The sequence below is a fragment of the Macrotis lagotis genome, chromosome 1, assembly GCF_037893015.1.
Source record: "Macrotis lagotis isolate mMagLag1 chromosome 1, bilby.v1.9.chrom.fasta, whole genome shotgun sequence".
Lineage (NCBI taxonomy): Eukaryota > Metazoa > Chordata > Mammalia > Peramelemorphia > Peramelidae > Macrotis > Macrotis lagotis.
This window is the reverse complement of record NC_133658.1, coordinates 23126775-23145433: the sequence shown is the minus strand read 5'-3', so window position 1 is coordinate 23145433 and position 18659 is coordinate 23126775. Positions and strand designations below refer to the sequence as shown.

The 18659-nt window shown below is 41.6% G+C and overlaps 1 protein-coding gene and 1 long non-coding RNA gene across 9 annotated transcripts in view; one reads left to right on the top strand and one right to left on the bottom strand.

The window, feature by feature from the left end:
- Positions 1-9898: 9898 nt before the first annotated feature.
- On the bottom strand, positions 9899-17369 carry LOC141494578 (uncharacterized). Its single transcript, XR_012470489.1, has 3 exons — positions 16651-17369; positions 15073-15189; positions 9899-12146 (listed from the first exon to the last, which is right to left on the bottom strand). It is a non-coding gene; the product is annotated as an uncharacterized LOC141494578 (long non-coding RNA).
- The window catches only part of DYSF (dysferlin), a 256063-nt gene continuing 254008 nt past the window's right edge, over positions 16605-18659 (top strand). For 5 of the 8 annotated variants that reach the window (XM_074195790.1, XM_074195909.1, XM_074195895.1 and 2 more), the window contains exon 1: positions 16606-16745. In XM_074195790.1, coding sequence (XP_074051891.1) covers positions 16658-16745 — 88 coding nt within the window. In that variant the 5' untranslated portion in view covers positions 16606-16657. Of the gene's footprint in view, positions 16746-18659 lie in introns of all 8 variants that reach the window. The other 3 variants (XM_074195818.1, XM_074195853.1, XM_074195764.1) reach the window with 1 other exon arrangement.

Genomic DNA, 18659 nt, shown 5'->3' with positions numbered 1-18659 from the left:
GACATCAGGGAGGTGATGCTATGACAAGCACATGAACTGAATTTGAGTGGGGCAGGGAGGGGCTGTGCTGCGTCCCCAGCCTCACTTCCCCCTTCAGAGCCATCTGGGTTCAGTGACCAGATATGAATCAGGAGAATTGGAGATAATCCTGGATGTGAGGCAATCAGGGTGAAGTGACTTGCTCAGTGTCATACAGTTAGTAAGTTGTCAGGTGTTTGAGGCTGGATTCAAACTCTCATCCTCCTGACTCCAAGGCCAGTGCTCTATCCATTGCAGCACCTTGTTGCCTGGGCTATTCTACCACAGGGATAGCATTTAGCATCTAAAATGTCATAGACAAACAGTGAGCCAAGGCCCAGACCCCCAGTGCCAGCACAAAAAGCTTGGGACTGTGTCCTCTTTGCCCCAGGAACAGAGCTCAACTATCAAAACAAGCAAAAAAAAAAAAAAGAAGAAATGATAAATATAAAAAAAGGTACTATTCTGATAGGGACCAAAAAAGTCATCTCAAAAGAGGAAAGCAGTGACAAAATGTGTTAGGGACTGTTGTGTGTGGGAGTACTGTAAATCTTCATCACCTGGTGTCCTTGAGCACCAGAGCAGTTGTTTTACTAAGTGCCACAGGAGTGGGAGTGGACCAGGGACTGGGGAGGATATTTAAGCACTTGTATTTTGGTAAACAAATGGAGATCTTGGAGATCTTGGAGTAGAGGGAGAACTTGTCTCTCTTGTCTCCCTTCCCTTCAACATTCGCCTGGGGAAAGAATAATCCAGTCTGGAAAGGGACTCAACATAATGGCACCCAAACAGGGACGTGAAGGTGGAGCTATCTGAGTGGACTCTGGGATAAGGACCAGCAGATACAAGCAACATCCAGGGGACATTCCAAAGCAAAAGACTTCGGAAGTGGTAACAGGTTTTGATTGTTACCAGGGGGCTGATTTTAAGGAAATTGGAACAAGGAGATGTGAAGGAAAGCAAAAGAAGAAACATAAGTATTCAGCATTGAGGAACCAGTGGGAAGTAGAGTCTCCCAGGCAGCACCACAGGGGACAGAGCTTCTTCCTCAGCAACAGTCTGTACCAGCATCATGAACACGATGCAGGGGACCTGCTTGCTGTTCCTTTTGGCTGCTGCTGCCAGTCTGACTGTGCTAAGTGCAAACTAAACCCCTAAACCTACAGTCAGACTTTTCATCAGTGCTGCAGACCCTGACGCCTACGTCGAATTCCACTTCAGAAGCCATAACAAATTCCACTCTCCAGCCTACAACCAAGCATAACACAACTCTTGCTCCAGCACCAGAAAGCCGTGAAGCACACACTAACTGCATTTCCTGTGTTGAGAGCAAAAATGTCACATGCTGTTGGACAGTTTGTGATGGTGTTGGCTACTGTTCAGAAAATGCAACACCTCCAAATTGTACTGGTCAACAACTCAAGTAATTTCAAATGCTCTGTCTCATTCTCTGCTGCCCCCATCTTCAGCAGAGGGAGTGGGGAGAGAAGGGAAGTCTTCCTTTTTGGAACTTTGAAACTCAAGCTTATGTCTCAGATGGGATGCAGGCTTCACTACAGGGACAAGACCCCTCCAAAAACTTATTTTAGAAATCAAAGGACCCTAATGCCTTCTTCCTGGTTTTTTTTTGGGGCGGTGTTGGGCAATGACTATGTTTTTCTTAGGCTATTTATTAGGAAACTTCCTGGTCAATTAGTTAAGAAAAAAGGGGAAGAAGACCTTTTTCTGGGATTGGGAAATTAAGATTTTCTTTTGAATGAAACCTGTGCTTATGGCTAATATTTTGGTGTGTTGTGTGTGTATATGTGTATTTAATCATCAATAGGACATTTTTACATCTCTCAAGTTTGTGAAATGATCTCAGTTGTGAGCTAAGGTTTTGTTAATCTAATATTGATTGACAGATGTATTCAACTTATGTTAATTGAGACTTTCAGGTTTACTAAATGTAGACTTTCCACAAAGGGCAGGGGGTGGGGCTGGGGGGTGAGATACCTCAGGGAACTGCCCCCCTGGCCTCCACAGCTGGGTGCATTTCCACAGAGTCAGGTTGCCTGGGAATGCAATCCAAAATGGGGTAAATTTCATGCATTCAGGAGGCTTTGAAAAGAGGGAGGGGGAAAAGGCCTCTACCTTGTGTTTAAAGAAAAAAAGAAACTATCTGAGAATAATTTAGTCACCTAAGCTTTGTAACAAGTCTTGAGAATTTGTGTGTGTTAAGAAGGAAAATATAATTGGGATAAAATGTATTTCAAGGAATTTGGGAATGTTGGTTTTTTGGTTTACAATTTATGTGGTATCCATTATCTAATGGAATTAAAGAATTTCACTTCAAACAAAAAGACAAAAAGGGACTGTTATGTGTGGGAGTACTGTAAATCTTCATCACCTGGTGTCCTTGAGCACCAGAGCAGTTGTTTTACTAAGTGCCACAGGAGTGGGAGTGGACCAGGGACTGGGGAGGATATTTAAACACTTGTATTTTGGTAAATAAATGGAGATCTTGGAGTACAGGGAGAACTTGTCTCTCTTGTGTTCGTCCCCTTCAACATTCACTTGGGAAAGGATAATCGAGTCTGGAAAGGGACTCAACAAAAATGCCTACACATGAAGCCTCAAAAGGGTCTATATATTAGTCTCAAATCCAAAAAGACCTCTTAGAAGAGCTCAAAAGGAATTTTTAAGGATTTTCAAGAAGGAAAAATGGTCATCTAAGAAAAACCATTAAGGCAGACTTACTCCAGGGCCAACAAACCTTTACCATCTTTAGATGTGATTATTCAAAGTCTAAAACAAGTAGATAGAAAATATAAGCAACCTTATTACAAAATAAATAAAAGTAATATTAAAATATAATCAGTTCTAAAGGTTTCTAAAAACAATATTAATTCTCAAAAGTATAAAAGCTCATGTTATCACAAACTGTCCATCCAACACTCAGCAAAAGAAGTGATTAGATAAGTAGGAGAAGAACCAGGGGAGAGTATTGTCCTGAAAGAACATTTCAATCAATCAATCAACATTTATTAAGCCCAGTGGATAAAGTACTGGGCCTGGAAACAGGAAGACCAGCTGTGTGACCTTGGGGAAGTCCCTTCACCCTGTTTCCCTCAGTTTCCTCATTTGTAAAATGAACTGGAGAAGGAAATGGCAAACCATGCCAGGATCTCTGCCAAGAAAATCCCAAGTGGGGTCAGGAAGAGTTGGATATAACTGGAAAATGACTCAACAACGAGTGTCATCTACTATGATAATCTCTAGTGATACGAAAAGAAGCAAAAGACAGGCCCTACTCTCAAGGAGTTAATCTGATTGAGAGGATGACATGCAAACAAATGTAGACAAAGTATGCACAGGATAAATAGGAAATAACAGAGGAAAGGCAATGGAACTAGAGGGGTTGGGATAGGCTTACTGGAGAAAGAATGATTTTAGTTGAGTAGGGGGCGGTGTTGTGATCAGAAATGTACTTTAGGAAAATCACTTTAATGGCTGAATGGAGAATGGATTGGAGTGGGAAGAGACTTGAGGCAGGCAGAGTCCTCCCTCCCTGAAGTTTTGCAACAATCCAGGTGTGAGGTGAAGAGGGTTTGTACCAGAAGTGGGGCAGGATCTGAGGAGAGAAGGGGGCATATTTGAGAGACATTTAGCAAAGGTGAGATCTATAGTCCTTGGTAAAAGATTGGACATGGTGAGATGAGAGATAATGAGGAATCCAGAATGAGAGACTTGGTGGATAGTGTTGTCCTCTAAAGGCAAAAGAAAAGTGGAAGGAAAAAAGGTTAAGGGAGAAAGGCAATGAATTCCTCTTTGACACACTGAATTTGAGATGTCTACTGAACGTCCAGTTCAAAATGTCTGAAAGGAAGCAGAAGATACAAGATGGAGGTCAGCAGAAAGAGATTTGAGAATTATCAGCATAGAAATGGTCATTAAATCCATGGGAGTTGATGAGATCACCAAGAGTAGTATAACGAGAGAAGAGAAGAAGGTCCAGGACAAAACTGAAGGATGCCTATAGTTAGAGGGTATAATCTGGAAGAGGCTTCAGCAATGAAGACTGAGAAGATGCAGTCAGAGAGGTAGGAGAAGAACTAGGAAAGATGGATGAGGAGGGGGAAGAGGGATACGAGTGGTAGGGTACACTGTGGAGGGTGAGAGAGTGAGGATATGGTGGGATTGCCTAATAGAAAGTGAGGGTCTAATTGAAAGTGTGTGTAAGATTAATTTGGAATGGTTCCATGATTTTCTCTATCTTCTTTCATTGCATTCATGTACCAGTTTTTTATAATTGTTTCCCAATTAAAGACCACTTGATAGTAGCATTAACTGAAAACAAAAGAGATACCATGATAATTTGGACCTTTTTTTCCCTCTACCATTGACATCCTTGGGTCATGTGTCCAAGAGTGGGGTCTGTGGGTGCTTAGTTACTTTGCTAGCCTTTCTCCAATTTAATATCCAGAATGGATGAGCCACTTCATTGTTCCATCAACAGTGTTTTAGTGTACCTATCTTCCCATAGTCCCTGTTCCTATTGGTTCTTGATGAAGTCCACCTGGTTTTTTGTGACCACTGGCTCCTTTTCTAGATATCCACAAACATCCCTGTATTGATCTGTCCTAGAATTTTGCAGATAGTTTACAGGTACCACAAAATGTAGGTATTTTAGGATGGATTGTGATAGCAAAATGCCTAAAAAAGAAAAGGAAAAGAAGACATTAATTAAGCACTCAAAGAATACACAGAAGGAAAAAAACCCCACACAGAAGCAGTTATAGAAGAGGCACAGTTGCTACTATTATGTTAAATTTAATGTCTCCTTAAAAACAATTATTGATGGTTCTCAGCCTTCATTATTGAAGACCAAAATGATATCACTATGTTTGAAACAAATAACAGTGTGTCCGAGTGGTTGATCGGACCAGTTTGAGCTCGGAAAGCTCTACCACAGGGTGGGCACAAATAGTCCATGTGAACACCTGGGGTGGGTACTCTGATGTCATATTTCCTTTGAGTTGCTTCAATTCTTCCCTTCTCATAGAGTGCAGTCCTCTCACTGATGAGGGCCCGCCATGCTGGTCAGTCCTGTGCCAGTGTCTCCCAAGCTATACAATCATTTCTAAAGTTCTTCAATGAGACCTTCAGGGGGGGTTTTGTTATTTCTTCTTTTGATCCACTTGTGAGTGTTTGCCCTGTGTGAGCTCTCCATAAAATAGCCTTTTTTGGCAAGTGTACATTCGGCATTCTAACAATGTGTCCAGCCCATTGTAGTTGAACTCTCTGTAGTAATGTTGGAATGCTAGGTAGTTTAGCTCCAGAAAGGACCTCAGTGTCTGGTATCTTCTCCTGCCAGGTGATCTTCAGTATCTTTCTAAGACAATTTAAGTGGAAGCGATTCAGTTTCCTGACATGGTGCTGGTAGACTGGCCAGGTTTCACAGGCAGAGAGAAAAGAAGTCAGCATGTCCTAAAGAAATGAACTAAAATACTTCCATAATGTTCTTAACAGACCATCATCAGTCAATGAAGAAGTCATTGACCTCAAGCTAAAGTCAATAGGCCCCTAGCTGAGGTTTCAACTGAAGAAGAGGTTTTGAATGTCATTAGGCTCCTTTCAAGTGGTAAAGCTCCTGGTGTTGATTCTATTCCAGCTGACATCTACAAGGTGGTGGTGGTGGGGTTCACTGGTCATCCAAAAATTGACTGAAATTTTCCAAGTTTTTTGCATGAAGAGGTTATCCCCAAGAATTCAAGGATGCCTCCATTGATCATCTCTCTAAAGATAAAGGGAATAGATGGTCCTGAGGTAATCACAGGGATGTTTCTCTTTTATTCATTTCTGGTAAGATTCTTGCCCGAGTCCTCAATAGACTGATCCTTCACCGGGAAGATGGTCACCTCCCTGAGAGCCAGTGTGGCTTCAGAAAGGGTGAGGAACAGTCAATATGGTGTTTGCTGCCTGACAACCCCAGGAAAAATGCCAGGAATGGAACAGGAAGGCTATATACAACATTTGTATATAATAGAAATGAAAAATATTCATATACTCTCTTGGTCTTTATCTTTTGAAATGCTGGCAGTATAGTATAACTTTACATTCCCTAGCTGTGGAATTGGAGTCCTATAAAATCTTAGCTCGGACACTTTACTACCTTTTGTCAGTCTGGGCAACTGGTTGGGTCTCATTTTCCAAAACTCAGAAATAAAGGGGGGGGCAAACTTGATGGTCTTTAAAGTCCCTTCCAGTTCTGTTATGAGTTTTTATTTTTTATTTAATGTCATAATAAGAAAAAAGAAAAATTTAAAAATAATTAATAGGGATTGATATGCAATGGAGTCTTTCTTTCTTTGTAAAATCACTTTTTTCTTTTTTAACCTTATCATGATGTCTCTAATCCCATTCCCAAACCCCACTATTCCTCACTCCAGTAGAGACAGCCAACAGTACAGAATTTCATATATGGCCACCATCTTCATTTAAAACAAGATGACTGGGGCAGGGGAAGGATTTTGGGATTCCAATTCTGTTTTGAGTTTCTACCCTGTCATCAGTTAAACCTGGAGTAAAGAAAACAGCTTCTGTCTTGCATGAATCTATCCTGCAAAACCAGTCTTCTAGGAATTGTGCAGAGGCACTTTAGTGACCAAATGCTTTCCAAAGGAGCTTAACCCCAAGAGGTATTATGTATCAGGAGGGTCGGCACCTGATCATTCTCAAGCCAAAGCAGATTCATTATACTTTTCCTACTTGTGAAATAGAGAAATACTATTTTTTGAGATACATAACATAGATAAAATATTGGAGCAGAAGGGTTTTTGTTTTGGGGTTTCTATAATAACATTATAGTTGTTTAGGTCCTTTTAGAATCCTAGGTTGGATGAACCAGGAGGCCATTTAAGTGAATATTTCTCATTCAATCCTGAAGTCGCCCAGTGAGGTAGGCAATAACTATTACTATTCCCATTTCACAGAAGAAGAAACTGAGGCAGATAGCGAGGGGTTAAGTGGCTAAGTTAGTCAGTCAACTAGTGTTAGAGGTTAGATTCAAAATCAGTCTCTCCCAAGTCCAAATTCAGCAGTCTCCATTCTCCACTGCTCTCATCTAACCTGTGCCTCTCCATCTTAACTGAAGAAATACCTGAAATACTTTTGTCAAAGGCCTCCCTGAAACCTAAGAATACTGTTTGTGCTGCATTTCGCTGATTTTTCAGTCTAAAAAAGAAATGAGGTTAGTCAGGCACAGTTCTGTTCTTAATGAAGCCATGTTAGTTTTGAGTGATCACTGCTTCCTTTTCCATGTGTCTACAACCCATCCTTTTTTGTTTTGTTTTGTTTTGGCTAGGCAATGGGGTTAAGTGGCTTGCCCAAGGCCACACAGCTAGGTCATTATTAAGTGTCTGAGGCTGGATTTGAACTCAGGTACTCCTGATTCCAGGGCCAGTGCTCTATCCACTGTACCACCTAGCCACCTAACCTATCCTTTTAAAAATAATAATGTGTCCTTAATTTTGTCAGGAATCGAAATCAAGCCAACTTGATTGATCAGGGCAACATCTGCCCTCTTCCAATTTAACAATTATATTTGCCAGTTCTTAAGTATCTAATACTCAAGGATATAATGCAGCTGTGCCCTGATAACCTGAGCTCATTGACACCAGCCAGATGCTCTCACCATCTCCCTTATCTTCAACGTCATCTCTCTTTTAATCATTTCTGTTCTGTCCTCTTGAGCCCATGAGAAGCAACATGGGATAGAGAGCTGTAATCTTAGCTAGGAAGGCTCAGGGCAAGGCCTTCCTCTGGCACAATTAGCTGTGGGACTCTGGACATACCTCAACTTCTCAATGCTGGAGACAACTCTTTAAGACTAAGTGGAAGAAAAAGGGTTGACCTACATTATTAGAAAGAGTTTCTTCTCCCAAGGATTTCTTATACCAATTTTATCTATCTCTTCATCTCTCTCTATCCAGATCTATCTATCTATCTGTGTCTGTCTGTCTGTATAGCTATCTCAATCCAGATCTATCTGTATCCATCTATTTATTCTCTTTTTCAAGACAGATATCTCCAATCCATATTGATATAGTCCAATTGGGTGGCTAGGGGACTCAATGGATACACCGCTGAGTTAGGAACTCATATTCCTGAGATCAAATCTGACCTCAGACACTTGCTAGCTGTGTGAATATGGGTAAGTCACTTAACTTTGCCTCAGTTTCTTCCTCTGTAAAGTAAACTGGAGAAGGAAATGACAAGCCATTCCAGCATCTCTACCAAGAAAACCAGAATCTGACTGGTCTCAATGAGCTCAGTTTATCAGGGCTCAGCTGCATTATATCCTTGAGTATTAGATACTTAAGAACTGGCAAATATAATTGTTAAATTGGAAGAGGGCAGATGTTGCCCTGATCAATCAAGTTGGCTTGATTTCGATTCCTGACAAAATTAAGGACACATTGTTATTTTTAAAAGGATGGGTTGCAGCTGTATAGAAAAGGAAGCAGTGATCACTCAAAACTAACATGGCTTCATTAAGAACAGACTGTGCCTGACTAACCTCATTTCCTTTTTAGATTGAAAAATCAGAGAACTACAGTACAAACAATTTTCAAATGGGGTTATGAAGAGTTGGATACAACTGAAAAACAACGACAAATTGGTATAAGGAATTCTTGGGCTTGTCTCTGTGGCAGAGAAAACAGCAAAATGCAAGTTGCATGTCTAAGCCTTTCCACCAACTTCTAATTGGACGGAATTTCAGAAGTCGCCTCTCTGTTATCCCCTTTGGGTGGTCTTTTCACTCGGAGACAACTTGTAAGAGGTAGCAGGCTACTTCCTGAGATAACCCATTTCTCTATAGTAAAGTACTAATTATATCATCATCAAAGTCCCCCGACAAGCAGTCTAATCTATGCCTCAAGTCTGTCTTGGGCCCCATTAGAGCTATAAAACTCATTTTTGGTGATCATCTTTGACATCTATGCAATCTTTATCTATTTTCTCAGAACTCAGAGAATTTGAGAGTAATAAAGGATCTTAGCAACCATCTAGTCCAATCCATAGCCAAGAGGAATTTTCATGATAACACACCTAACAGGTTCACCCCGGTTGAAGATGTCCAAGGAGAGATCACTTAACTCCTAAAGCTGGTTGGCTTTTGGATGGAGACAATAGGACATTTTTCTAGCCATCCCTCCCTGAACTCAAATTCTGAACTTCATTTCCTCAGCAGCAGACTTGCCCCCTCCACCTCCTTCTCTCCCACCTCTGCCAGTTTCTATTTAGGTATAGTCTTCCCCCAATAGAAGATAATCTGATTGCATGCCCTTGTAGACCTTGCCCTTGACAAAGTAGGTACATAGTAAGTGCTAAAGAAAGACTTGATTGATTCTGATCTTCCTTTGATTATTAAATCCTTAAAAATCCACCTTTTAACTACAGACCCAGAAGTGAGTGGACCTTGGTACTTGGAATTTTCCTCCACTGTTTGGGTCTTCTTTCTGATCTGAATGGCCTGATGCTTGGAAGGTGGGGAGGGGTGAGATGGGGAAGTCTACTTAGTGTCATTTGGCACCATCCATAAATAACCAGAACCACTAAATATAGCTGGAGGGATGGAGGGAGCCAGGTCCTGTTGAGCCAAGGTGTTTAGCAACTGAATCCTGCAAAGAGATCTCTCTACAAGAAAGCTTTTAAGTCACACAAGTGCTGGGATTTGATTGTTCTAGGAAGGAGTTTACTGAACAAATGGAAAAACAGCTAAACGAACCAGAAACAATATTGTAGCACCAAGACCAGTCTGCAAACATTCATGTTTAATATTCGAAGGAACTTTGGTGCTTTCAGACAACTTGGAGGACTACATAATTAGAACAGACTCTTTCTTGAAGAGGTTCATTTTATTCTATGGAATTGAAAGTAAGAATTAAACTTAGTTTACAGTCAGAGTTTTTCTCTGATCCAGATAGGACCCTCCCCTAGGGAACTATCACAGCTTTGGGATGGCCACTGGGGCTTTCTCATGGTTATAAAATAGGGCTCAGTTCTGAGATGAGTTGACATTAGGAGGCCTCTCTGGTGTTAAAAAAAAAAGAGTCATCAATAAATCTTTTATGTTTAAAAAAATAGAGCAACCATCAAGCAAGTCATTTGTGTTAAGGGTTCATATGCTAAGTACTGGAATATAGAGAGGAAATGGACCTCTTCCTGCCCTCAAGGAGCTTACATGCTAACAACAGACTATTACTGTCACTACCATCACTACTACTACTACTACTACTACTACTACTACTACTACTACTAACTACTACTACTACCACCACCACTACTACTACTATTACTAATACTACCAACAGTACTACTATAGGGGCGGCTAGGTGGCGCAGTGGATAAAGCACCAGCCCTGGAGTCAGGAGTACGTGAGTTCAAATCCGGCCTCAGACATTTAATAATGACCTAGCTGTGTGGCCTTGGGCAAGCCACTTAATCCCATTGCCTTGCAAAAAACCCTAAAAAAAAGTACTGCTATTATTACCACCACCACTACTACCACCACCACCACTGCTACTACCAGTACTACTACTACCACCACTATTATCACTACCATTATTACTACTACTACTACAATTACTATTACCACCATTACTACTGTTACCACCACCCCTACCATTACTAATATCACCACCACCACTATTACTGCTACTACTACTACTACTACTACTACTACTACTACTACTACTACTACTACCACCATCACCACCACCCAGGGCCTGATTTATAGGAAATGGGACTGTTGGAGATGGCTGCTGTGGGAGTCTCTTGGTCTTTCCTAGAGGAAACAGATGAGGATATAAGAAGACATCTGGTTTGAGTCTGAGCTCTGGTAGCATTAATTCTCCTTTCTGCACCTCAGAATCCTCCTATATAACAAAAAGGGTTGGCCATGTCTGAAAGTCTTATTAAATGCTTGTTTAATGAATGAATAACTGTGATTTAAACTATCTTCCAGTTCAACTTGTGAATTAGTCTTGCTTTTTGCCTTTCATCTTCCCCTTACTGCCCCCTCCTCAAATGAATAAGAGCTACTTCATTGAAGATTTCTTCTAAAACTCCACCCAGGAAATTTTTTTTATTTTATTTGCAAGCTAGATCTATAGAGAATAATCAATTTGTGTGTGTGTGTGTGTGTGTAATGATATATCCTCTTTTAGGATGATTTTTTTATTTTTTTGAATTTTACCATTTTTCTCCCAATTTTGCTTCCCTCCCCCTGTCTCAGAAGGCCGTCTGATAATCTTTACATTGTTTTCATGCTATACATTGATCAAAATTGAATGTGTTGAGAGAAAAAATCATATTCAGGATGATATTTTTAAATGTGTAAAATACCAAAGGAAATGAGTCAGATTAAATGAGAATTACAAAAATATTTTTAAAAAGCAAGTTCACAGACCCCAGGTAAGGACAAGATGCTGCACAGTTCTAGAATGAAGGACTAGGTTATTTGTTCTATTGATAAGACAGAAACATCCCCCTTTGTCAACAGTCACTTCCTTCAGGGGACCCTCCTGCATTAGCATGAGTGGGTGAAATGCTTAGGATACACTGAGGCTTCTGTGCTAAGTTTTTTCAGAGTGTGTAAATACAGGTGACATGGTTTTCTGGGTTAGGCCAGCCACCTGTCCCAGGCATTGTTCTCTAGAACCCCTCTCCATTTTCATTTCCTTTTTAGGAGTCCATCAACTCTCTACCAGACACTGCAAGCGCTGGGGATATTGTGGATCAGGCCTTGTCCCAAGGGGCTCCCCTTCTAGCTGGGGAGATACATAGAGCCATTTAATGTGATCTAATGTATATATGATGCAATGCACATCTAGTACAAAAGTGGATGGACAGTGGTGAAGGGAGGGAGGCAGGCCATGCAGAACCATGATCCCCTCTTTCCAGTGTGGGTTTTTGCTTCAGTTCTTAAGAAAGAGCCAATTAAAGCAGATGTGCCGGAGGGTGTGTGCTGTCCATTTCCAAGAAGTTAGCAGCAAGACCCTTCAATCCAGAGTGGAATTCAGTTTCCCAATGTGTTGTTACCTTGCCTGGAGTTTACAGTTCCCATCCATGTAGCCTTGCACCTTGTCAAAAAAAATATTAATGTGAATAATATAGTCTAGAACAGTCTTATGAAATCGATCATTCCAAGCCATCTCTAGCTAAGTCATCAAAACCCTCCACCTCAACTCTGTCCCAGGGCAACTTCAAATAACAATTGCCTTCCTCTGTTAAGTGTCTTTAATTTATCACAGATGTTTATACACATCATATGCAGATTATTTGCATGCATATATTCTATGTATATTATATACACATGATATATGTATATATTATATAGCTATTAATAGATTATCATATTTATTAAATATCATATTATGATATTTAGTCTTATAATCTATTTATGCATATGCAATATATTTATGCATCTATTATACATATATTTATACTTATGCATTGCCATATTTATGTTTATAGTATGAATATTTATTTGTTTATATAAATCTATTTCTATTTAAGCATATACTTATATATATCCTTATGTCTTTACCATATTTATAGACATCCATATTTATCCATATACTATCCATATATTTTTAATTATACTTATACATGCACTATATTTTGAATATACATTTGTTTATATAAACATATTTATTTTATTAATATACTGTAAATATATTTATACTTCTACATCTGCTATAGATTTCTGAATATGTATTCATGTTTATGTTTATATAAAGATCTATAGCTATGCATGCACTATATATGTTTATACTTATATATTACTACATTTATATTCATGAATATGCATTTGTATTCATAGAAACTATACATATTTATATTTGTACTTATACATCTACTATATTTATGAATATATATTTTAATATTTATGTTTATGTATCTACTATATTTACAAATATATTTATATTTATACATATACCATAGACATTTCTATACACACTTATACATCTATTATATTTGTAAATATATGTATTTATATTTATATAACCCAATTGATATTTATGCACACACTATGAATATATTTATATTTATACATAGTACTATGTTTATATTTATATTCATGAATATGTTCATATTTATGCTTTATATAAATATATTTACATATACTGCACCTATTTATATTTATACTTATGTGTGCACTATATTTATGTTGATATAAACATATATTCATGCATACACTCTACATATTTAAACTTCTGCACTCTCCTTATAATTGTGAACATATTTATGTTTATATAACCTTATTTATATTTGCGCATATGCTATCCATATATTAATATTTGTACTTATGTTCATATAACCCTATTTATATTTATGCATATGTCATCCATATATTAATATCTATACTTATGTTCATATAACCCTATTTATATTTATGCATGTGCTATCCATATATTAACATTTATAGTTATGTTTATATAACCCTATTTTGTTTATGCATATGTTATACATATATTTCTATTAACACATACCCATGTATTATATTTATGGCTATATTCAGAGCATATTCATAATTATGACTTATAAATATATTCATCCACATATGATACCTATTTAAATGTAAACTTTTGCATGTATTATATGTTTATAAAAACATATATTCATGCATACACTACACACATATTTATACGTATGCATCCTGCTCTACTTATATTTGTGATATATTTATATTTATAGAAGTACATTTACATTTATGCATATGCTATATATTAATATTTATACTTATGGATGTGCTATATTTATATTTATGTTTACATAACTCTATATTTATGCATGTGCTCTATAGGTGGCACAGTGGATAGAGCACTGGCCTTGGAAGCAGGAGGACAGGAGTTTGAATCCAACCTTTGACACTAGCTGTATAACCTTGGGCAAGTTATTTAACCCTGATTGCCTCCCATCCACATCTGGCCATCTGGACCCAGATGGCTCTGGAGGAGAAAGTGAGGCTTGACTTAGCACAACCCTCTCCTTCACATCCAGTTCAGGTGCTTGTCAAACATCACTTCCCTGATGTCCTGGACTTCTTCAAAAACGGACAAATGCTATTATTAATGATTATTATTGCTGTTGTTATTGTTATTATTATTGATGTTTAGATAACCCTATTTATCTTTCTGCATATTCTATGCAAATGTTAAAATTGAATACAATGTGTTGTACAATTCAATACAAATAGTATATGTAATATTTATATATACATGTACCATATTTTTGGTAATATTCACAAATATGTTCATATTTATGATGTATATAAACTTATGGTTTATGCATTTATAAATATAATATACTACAAATATGATTTATTCTTTTGCATGTATTATATTGATGTTTATATAACCCTATTTATATTTATGCATATTCTATACAAATGTTAAAATTGAATACAATGTATTGTACAATTGTACAATTCAATACAAATAGTATATGTAATATTTATATATACATGTACCATATTTTTGGTAATATTCACAAATATGTTCATATGTATGATGTATATAAACTTATGGTTTATGCATTTATAAATATAATATACTACAAATATGATTTATTCTTTTGCATGTATTATATTGATGTTTATATAACCCTATTTATATTTATTCGTATTCTATATTAATATTTATACATATACATGTACTATATTTTAGTAATATTCATGAATATATTCACATTTATGATGTATATAAATTTGTGGTTTATACATTTATGAATATTATTATGTAAATGTGATTTATCCTTTTGCATGTATTATATTGATGTTTATATAAACATATATTGATGCAATACTATTCATATATTTATACTTATGCAGACACTACTTATATTTGTGAATGTAGACCACAATTCTATTGATGCATGTTATGCACATATTAATATTTATGCTTACACATTGCTAGATTTGTGTTTATATAACCATATTTATGCATATACTCTACATATATTACATACATGTACTATACATATATTACATACAACGATGCTTACATTTTATTTCCCCATTAGACTGTAAGCTCCTCAAAGGTAGAGGCAGTCTTTTTGCCTCTCTTTGTAGCTTCAGGGCTTGGTACACAGCAGGCACTTAATAAATGCTGGTTGATTGGCCTGAACAAGGATAAGCTATGTAAAAATCCAGTCGGAGTTTAGATTCCAGAACTACTCAGGCCAGCCCTCCTGGGTCACTGCCTTCCCTGTTGGAGTGAAACCTAGATAGATCCCTCCTTCCCCTTCCTTATCTGTCCTGGTCCCTTCGGAGTGAAGAAGAGCAGACACTCTGGGTGGGCACCAGAAGAGGAGCTTCCCATATGTGTGGGATACAAATCCACTTAAAAAAATATAGAGAATCCTCTGAGCAGAAAAAAAAAATTATTTGGCTTTTCTGGAGGAAAAGGGCACACTCCAAGTCTCACAGAGGTGGTGGAGATCAAGGAGCTGCCTCGATTTGACAGTCAAGCAAGATTATTTGGCCTAACTGCGATCCCCTCCTCCTCCCTATGGTCCCTCTCTGTGACTCACTGGTTAGTCTTCAAAGTTACATTCTACTTGTGAAAATCTACCCTAGCAACAAAGAAAAGAATGAAAAGTTTTCATAAAATATGACCTCACCATCCAGATGGTGAGAATAACCTTCAGGATTGCAACTCTTATTGAAGTCATGTCACTTGCCTTGGAACACAAGGTCTAGGAACAGTCTCCATATCATCAAACAAGAGGAGGCTTAGGAGCTTCCTTGGAACGCAAAGTTTTTCTCATGGGAACATGGTCTCCCAGTTAAGAGAGTTTTATCATCAAATAGGTGACAAATTAAAAATTCGAGATCTCTCTGGAATAGTCCACTGTTTCCCCGCTAATAGAGTCAGGAGGGGGCCTGGCTTTCTTCTAAGAATAGTCTAAGAGTAATGGTCTTTGTTTTCATGATGTTTAACCCTGAGAGGACTTGACTAGGAATATTAACTCTTAAGAAGGAATGTTCCCCTCGATTAGATGGGACAAAACCCCGATCACTTGCAGTGTGGAGAAGATAATGATTTCAGCAAAGCCAAGGTTTTTCTTTATTAAAAAGTAAAGACTTTGCCCTTCCCCGCTGTCCCCCAAACTCTCTTTCCTTGCTCTTTCCTCCTCCCTTTCTTTCCCCAGGAGGCCAGCAGAGTCCCTGGGCTCCTCCCCGGCAGGCAACCGGACCTCGGTCCAGGGACTCGGACCACTCGAGTCGCCTCCCAGGGCATCGCCCCGCTGCAGGCGCCGCCTTCCTCCTCTGCGGCCGCCGCCTGGCCACAGGTGCAGGGCGCCGGCCCCGCTGCCCGGCCCCCGCTGCCCGGCCCCCGCTGCCCGGCCCCCGCTGCCCAGTTCCCGCTGCCCGGCCCGGGACCGGCGGCCAGGCCAGGAGGCCGAGCGGCTCCCTGCTGACTCAGGGCGCCCCCCTGCCCGGCCGGCCCTTAAAAGGAGCCGGCTTCTGGGGAGGAGCGGCCAGTCGGGTGCGGACCTGCGGGAGGAGCGCCCGAGAGGCAGCGGGGGGCCTGGGGGCGCTGCTCGGCCTGGGGGAAGGGGTCTCCCGCCGCCTCCTACCTGCAGCATGCTGAGGGTCTTCATCCTCTACGCGGAAAACACCCGCACCGGGGACAACGACGTCAGCGATGCCTACTGCTCGGTGGTGTTCCAAGGTAGGAGGCCGGCGGGCAGCGCGAGGGGCAGCGGCCGGGCCGCACTCGGCCCTAGCCCTGGCACTGCCCGGGGGAAACCGGGCCTCCCCCAGAAATCCAGGGAGTTGCCCAAGGTCACCCAGCGAGGAGTGATGCGGGCGGGATTTGAACTCCGAGTCTCAGACGCAGAGTCATAAAGGGAAAGGCACCAAGAGTTCATCAGACTCCGAGAAAGAGACCGACCCCCCCCCCAAAAAAAGAAGAGGGCCGGATAGATACGAATAGACACGGGGAGACTGAGGCCCGGGGAGGGAGGAACCAGGGACCCCCGGAGGAGTGTTCTGGAGAGTGGGAGTTCGGGCCAGCCTGGAGGACCCGGCTCTGGGCCAGCCTGGAGGACTCGGCTCCGAGCCTCGAGGAGCGGGGCCGGGTCAGCCTGGAGCCCCAGGGCTCCGCTCTGAGCAGACTGAGGTCCCGGGGCTCTACGCGGAGCTTGGGGGGCGGACCCAGGGACTCTGCACTGCTCCTTTGTGAGCCTCAGGGCGCGGGGGGCAGGCAGACCAGACTGGGGTCCCAGGGTCCCCCTCTGAGCTGCCGGAAGTGGGGGTCCTCCTGGGATGCTCGCGGACCGAGCCTGCCCCACGCTGAAGCCCGCCCCCCCCTTCACCGTCCTGCCCCTGGGGTTATTTATAACCGCCCCATCCCCCACCCCAGTTCCAGCCTGCTCTCCCTGCCTTATCTGCCTTCCTGGGCCAGACTGGGTGACTCATTTCTGCTTCCCACACTCGGGGCGGTGGGTGCCGACCTAGGTGGAGACCCCCCCCCCCCATGGCCAGGGCTGCACCCCTGCGCAGAGCCGGTTCGGAGGCACCGTCAGGGAAGTCCGGGGAAGTCTCCCTGAAGGCGGGGCCCACATGTCTCCCGCTCTATTGGGGGGTCCCCCGTCTCCCTACCAAGCCTGTGTCCCCGGGAGCCTTATCCCTGACCTGCACGAGGAGGCGCAGGACATTTCAGGGAGAGGCTGAACCGGCCGACCCCCTCAGGAGCTCTGGCCATGCTGAGGACCACGCTGCCTCAGTAGCCTGACAACAGCATTTCGGGAGAGACCTGGAGGCTCGGTGGGGTCCTAGGGCTCCCCTCTCCCCTCCCCCTGCCTGCTTCTCTCCCGGAGCTGAGTCAGGGCCACGCCCACCACGCCGGAGTCCGCAGGGGAATCTGGGGACGGGAATAGTCTGATGGATGCTCACTTTCACTTTCCTAATTCATTTAAAAGAGGGTCGGGAAGTCAAGCTGGACTCCCGTTGGCTCCAACAAGATTGCTCGCCTTGGCTAGGGTCGGGGGCAGGGGCTGGGTCCTCTGCTCTGCCTGCTCCCTTGCCCCGGGAATCTTTTGATCCTGGATCACAAGCATGCATTGATGCGTTCCCAGAAACCCAAGCCTCTGCCTACTCTGGAGCTCAGGGGCCGTGATCGTGCTCCTTGATCTCCATTGCTGTGAAGGCTGCCCAGAAACAGGCACTTCCAGACCACCACAGAAACATGCCCACCCAACCAGGGCCCAGGCAAGGGCAGTCAGGTGGGACGCTGAGTCTGGCTTCTAGCTGATGCACACTGATGGAAGCAGCCGCGACCTTTGTCTTGGCAAACTGACTTTGCCAAGGTCTCAGGGGTCTCCAGATGTGTCCTGCGGAGGAGGGGAGGAAGCCAGTGGCAGATAATGCTAGGAATTTCCCTTCAGCATGGGAGAGGAAGAGAGAAATCACTGATCCTGGCCAGAGAGAAGGGGATGATGGAAAAATCACCCCCTCCCCCGTCCCTATCCCTGCCCCATTTGGTCCCAACTAGAGAAAAGAGAGAGCTGCTTGCTCCCATGAGTTTTGATCTGCTCCAGGACCCCTGACTCAACCCCTAAACAAAGATTGGGGGGGGGTATTT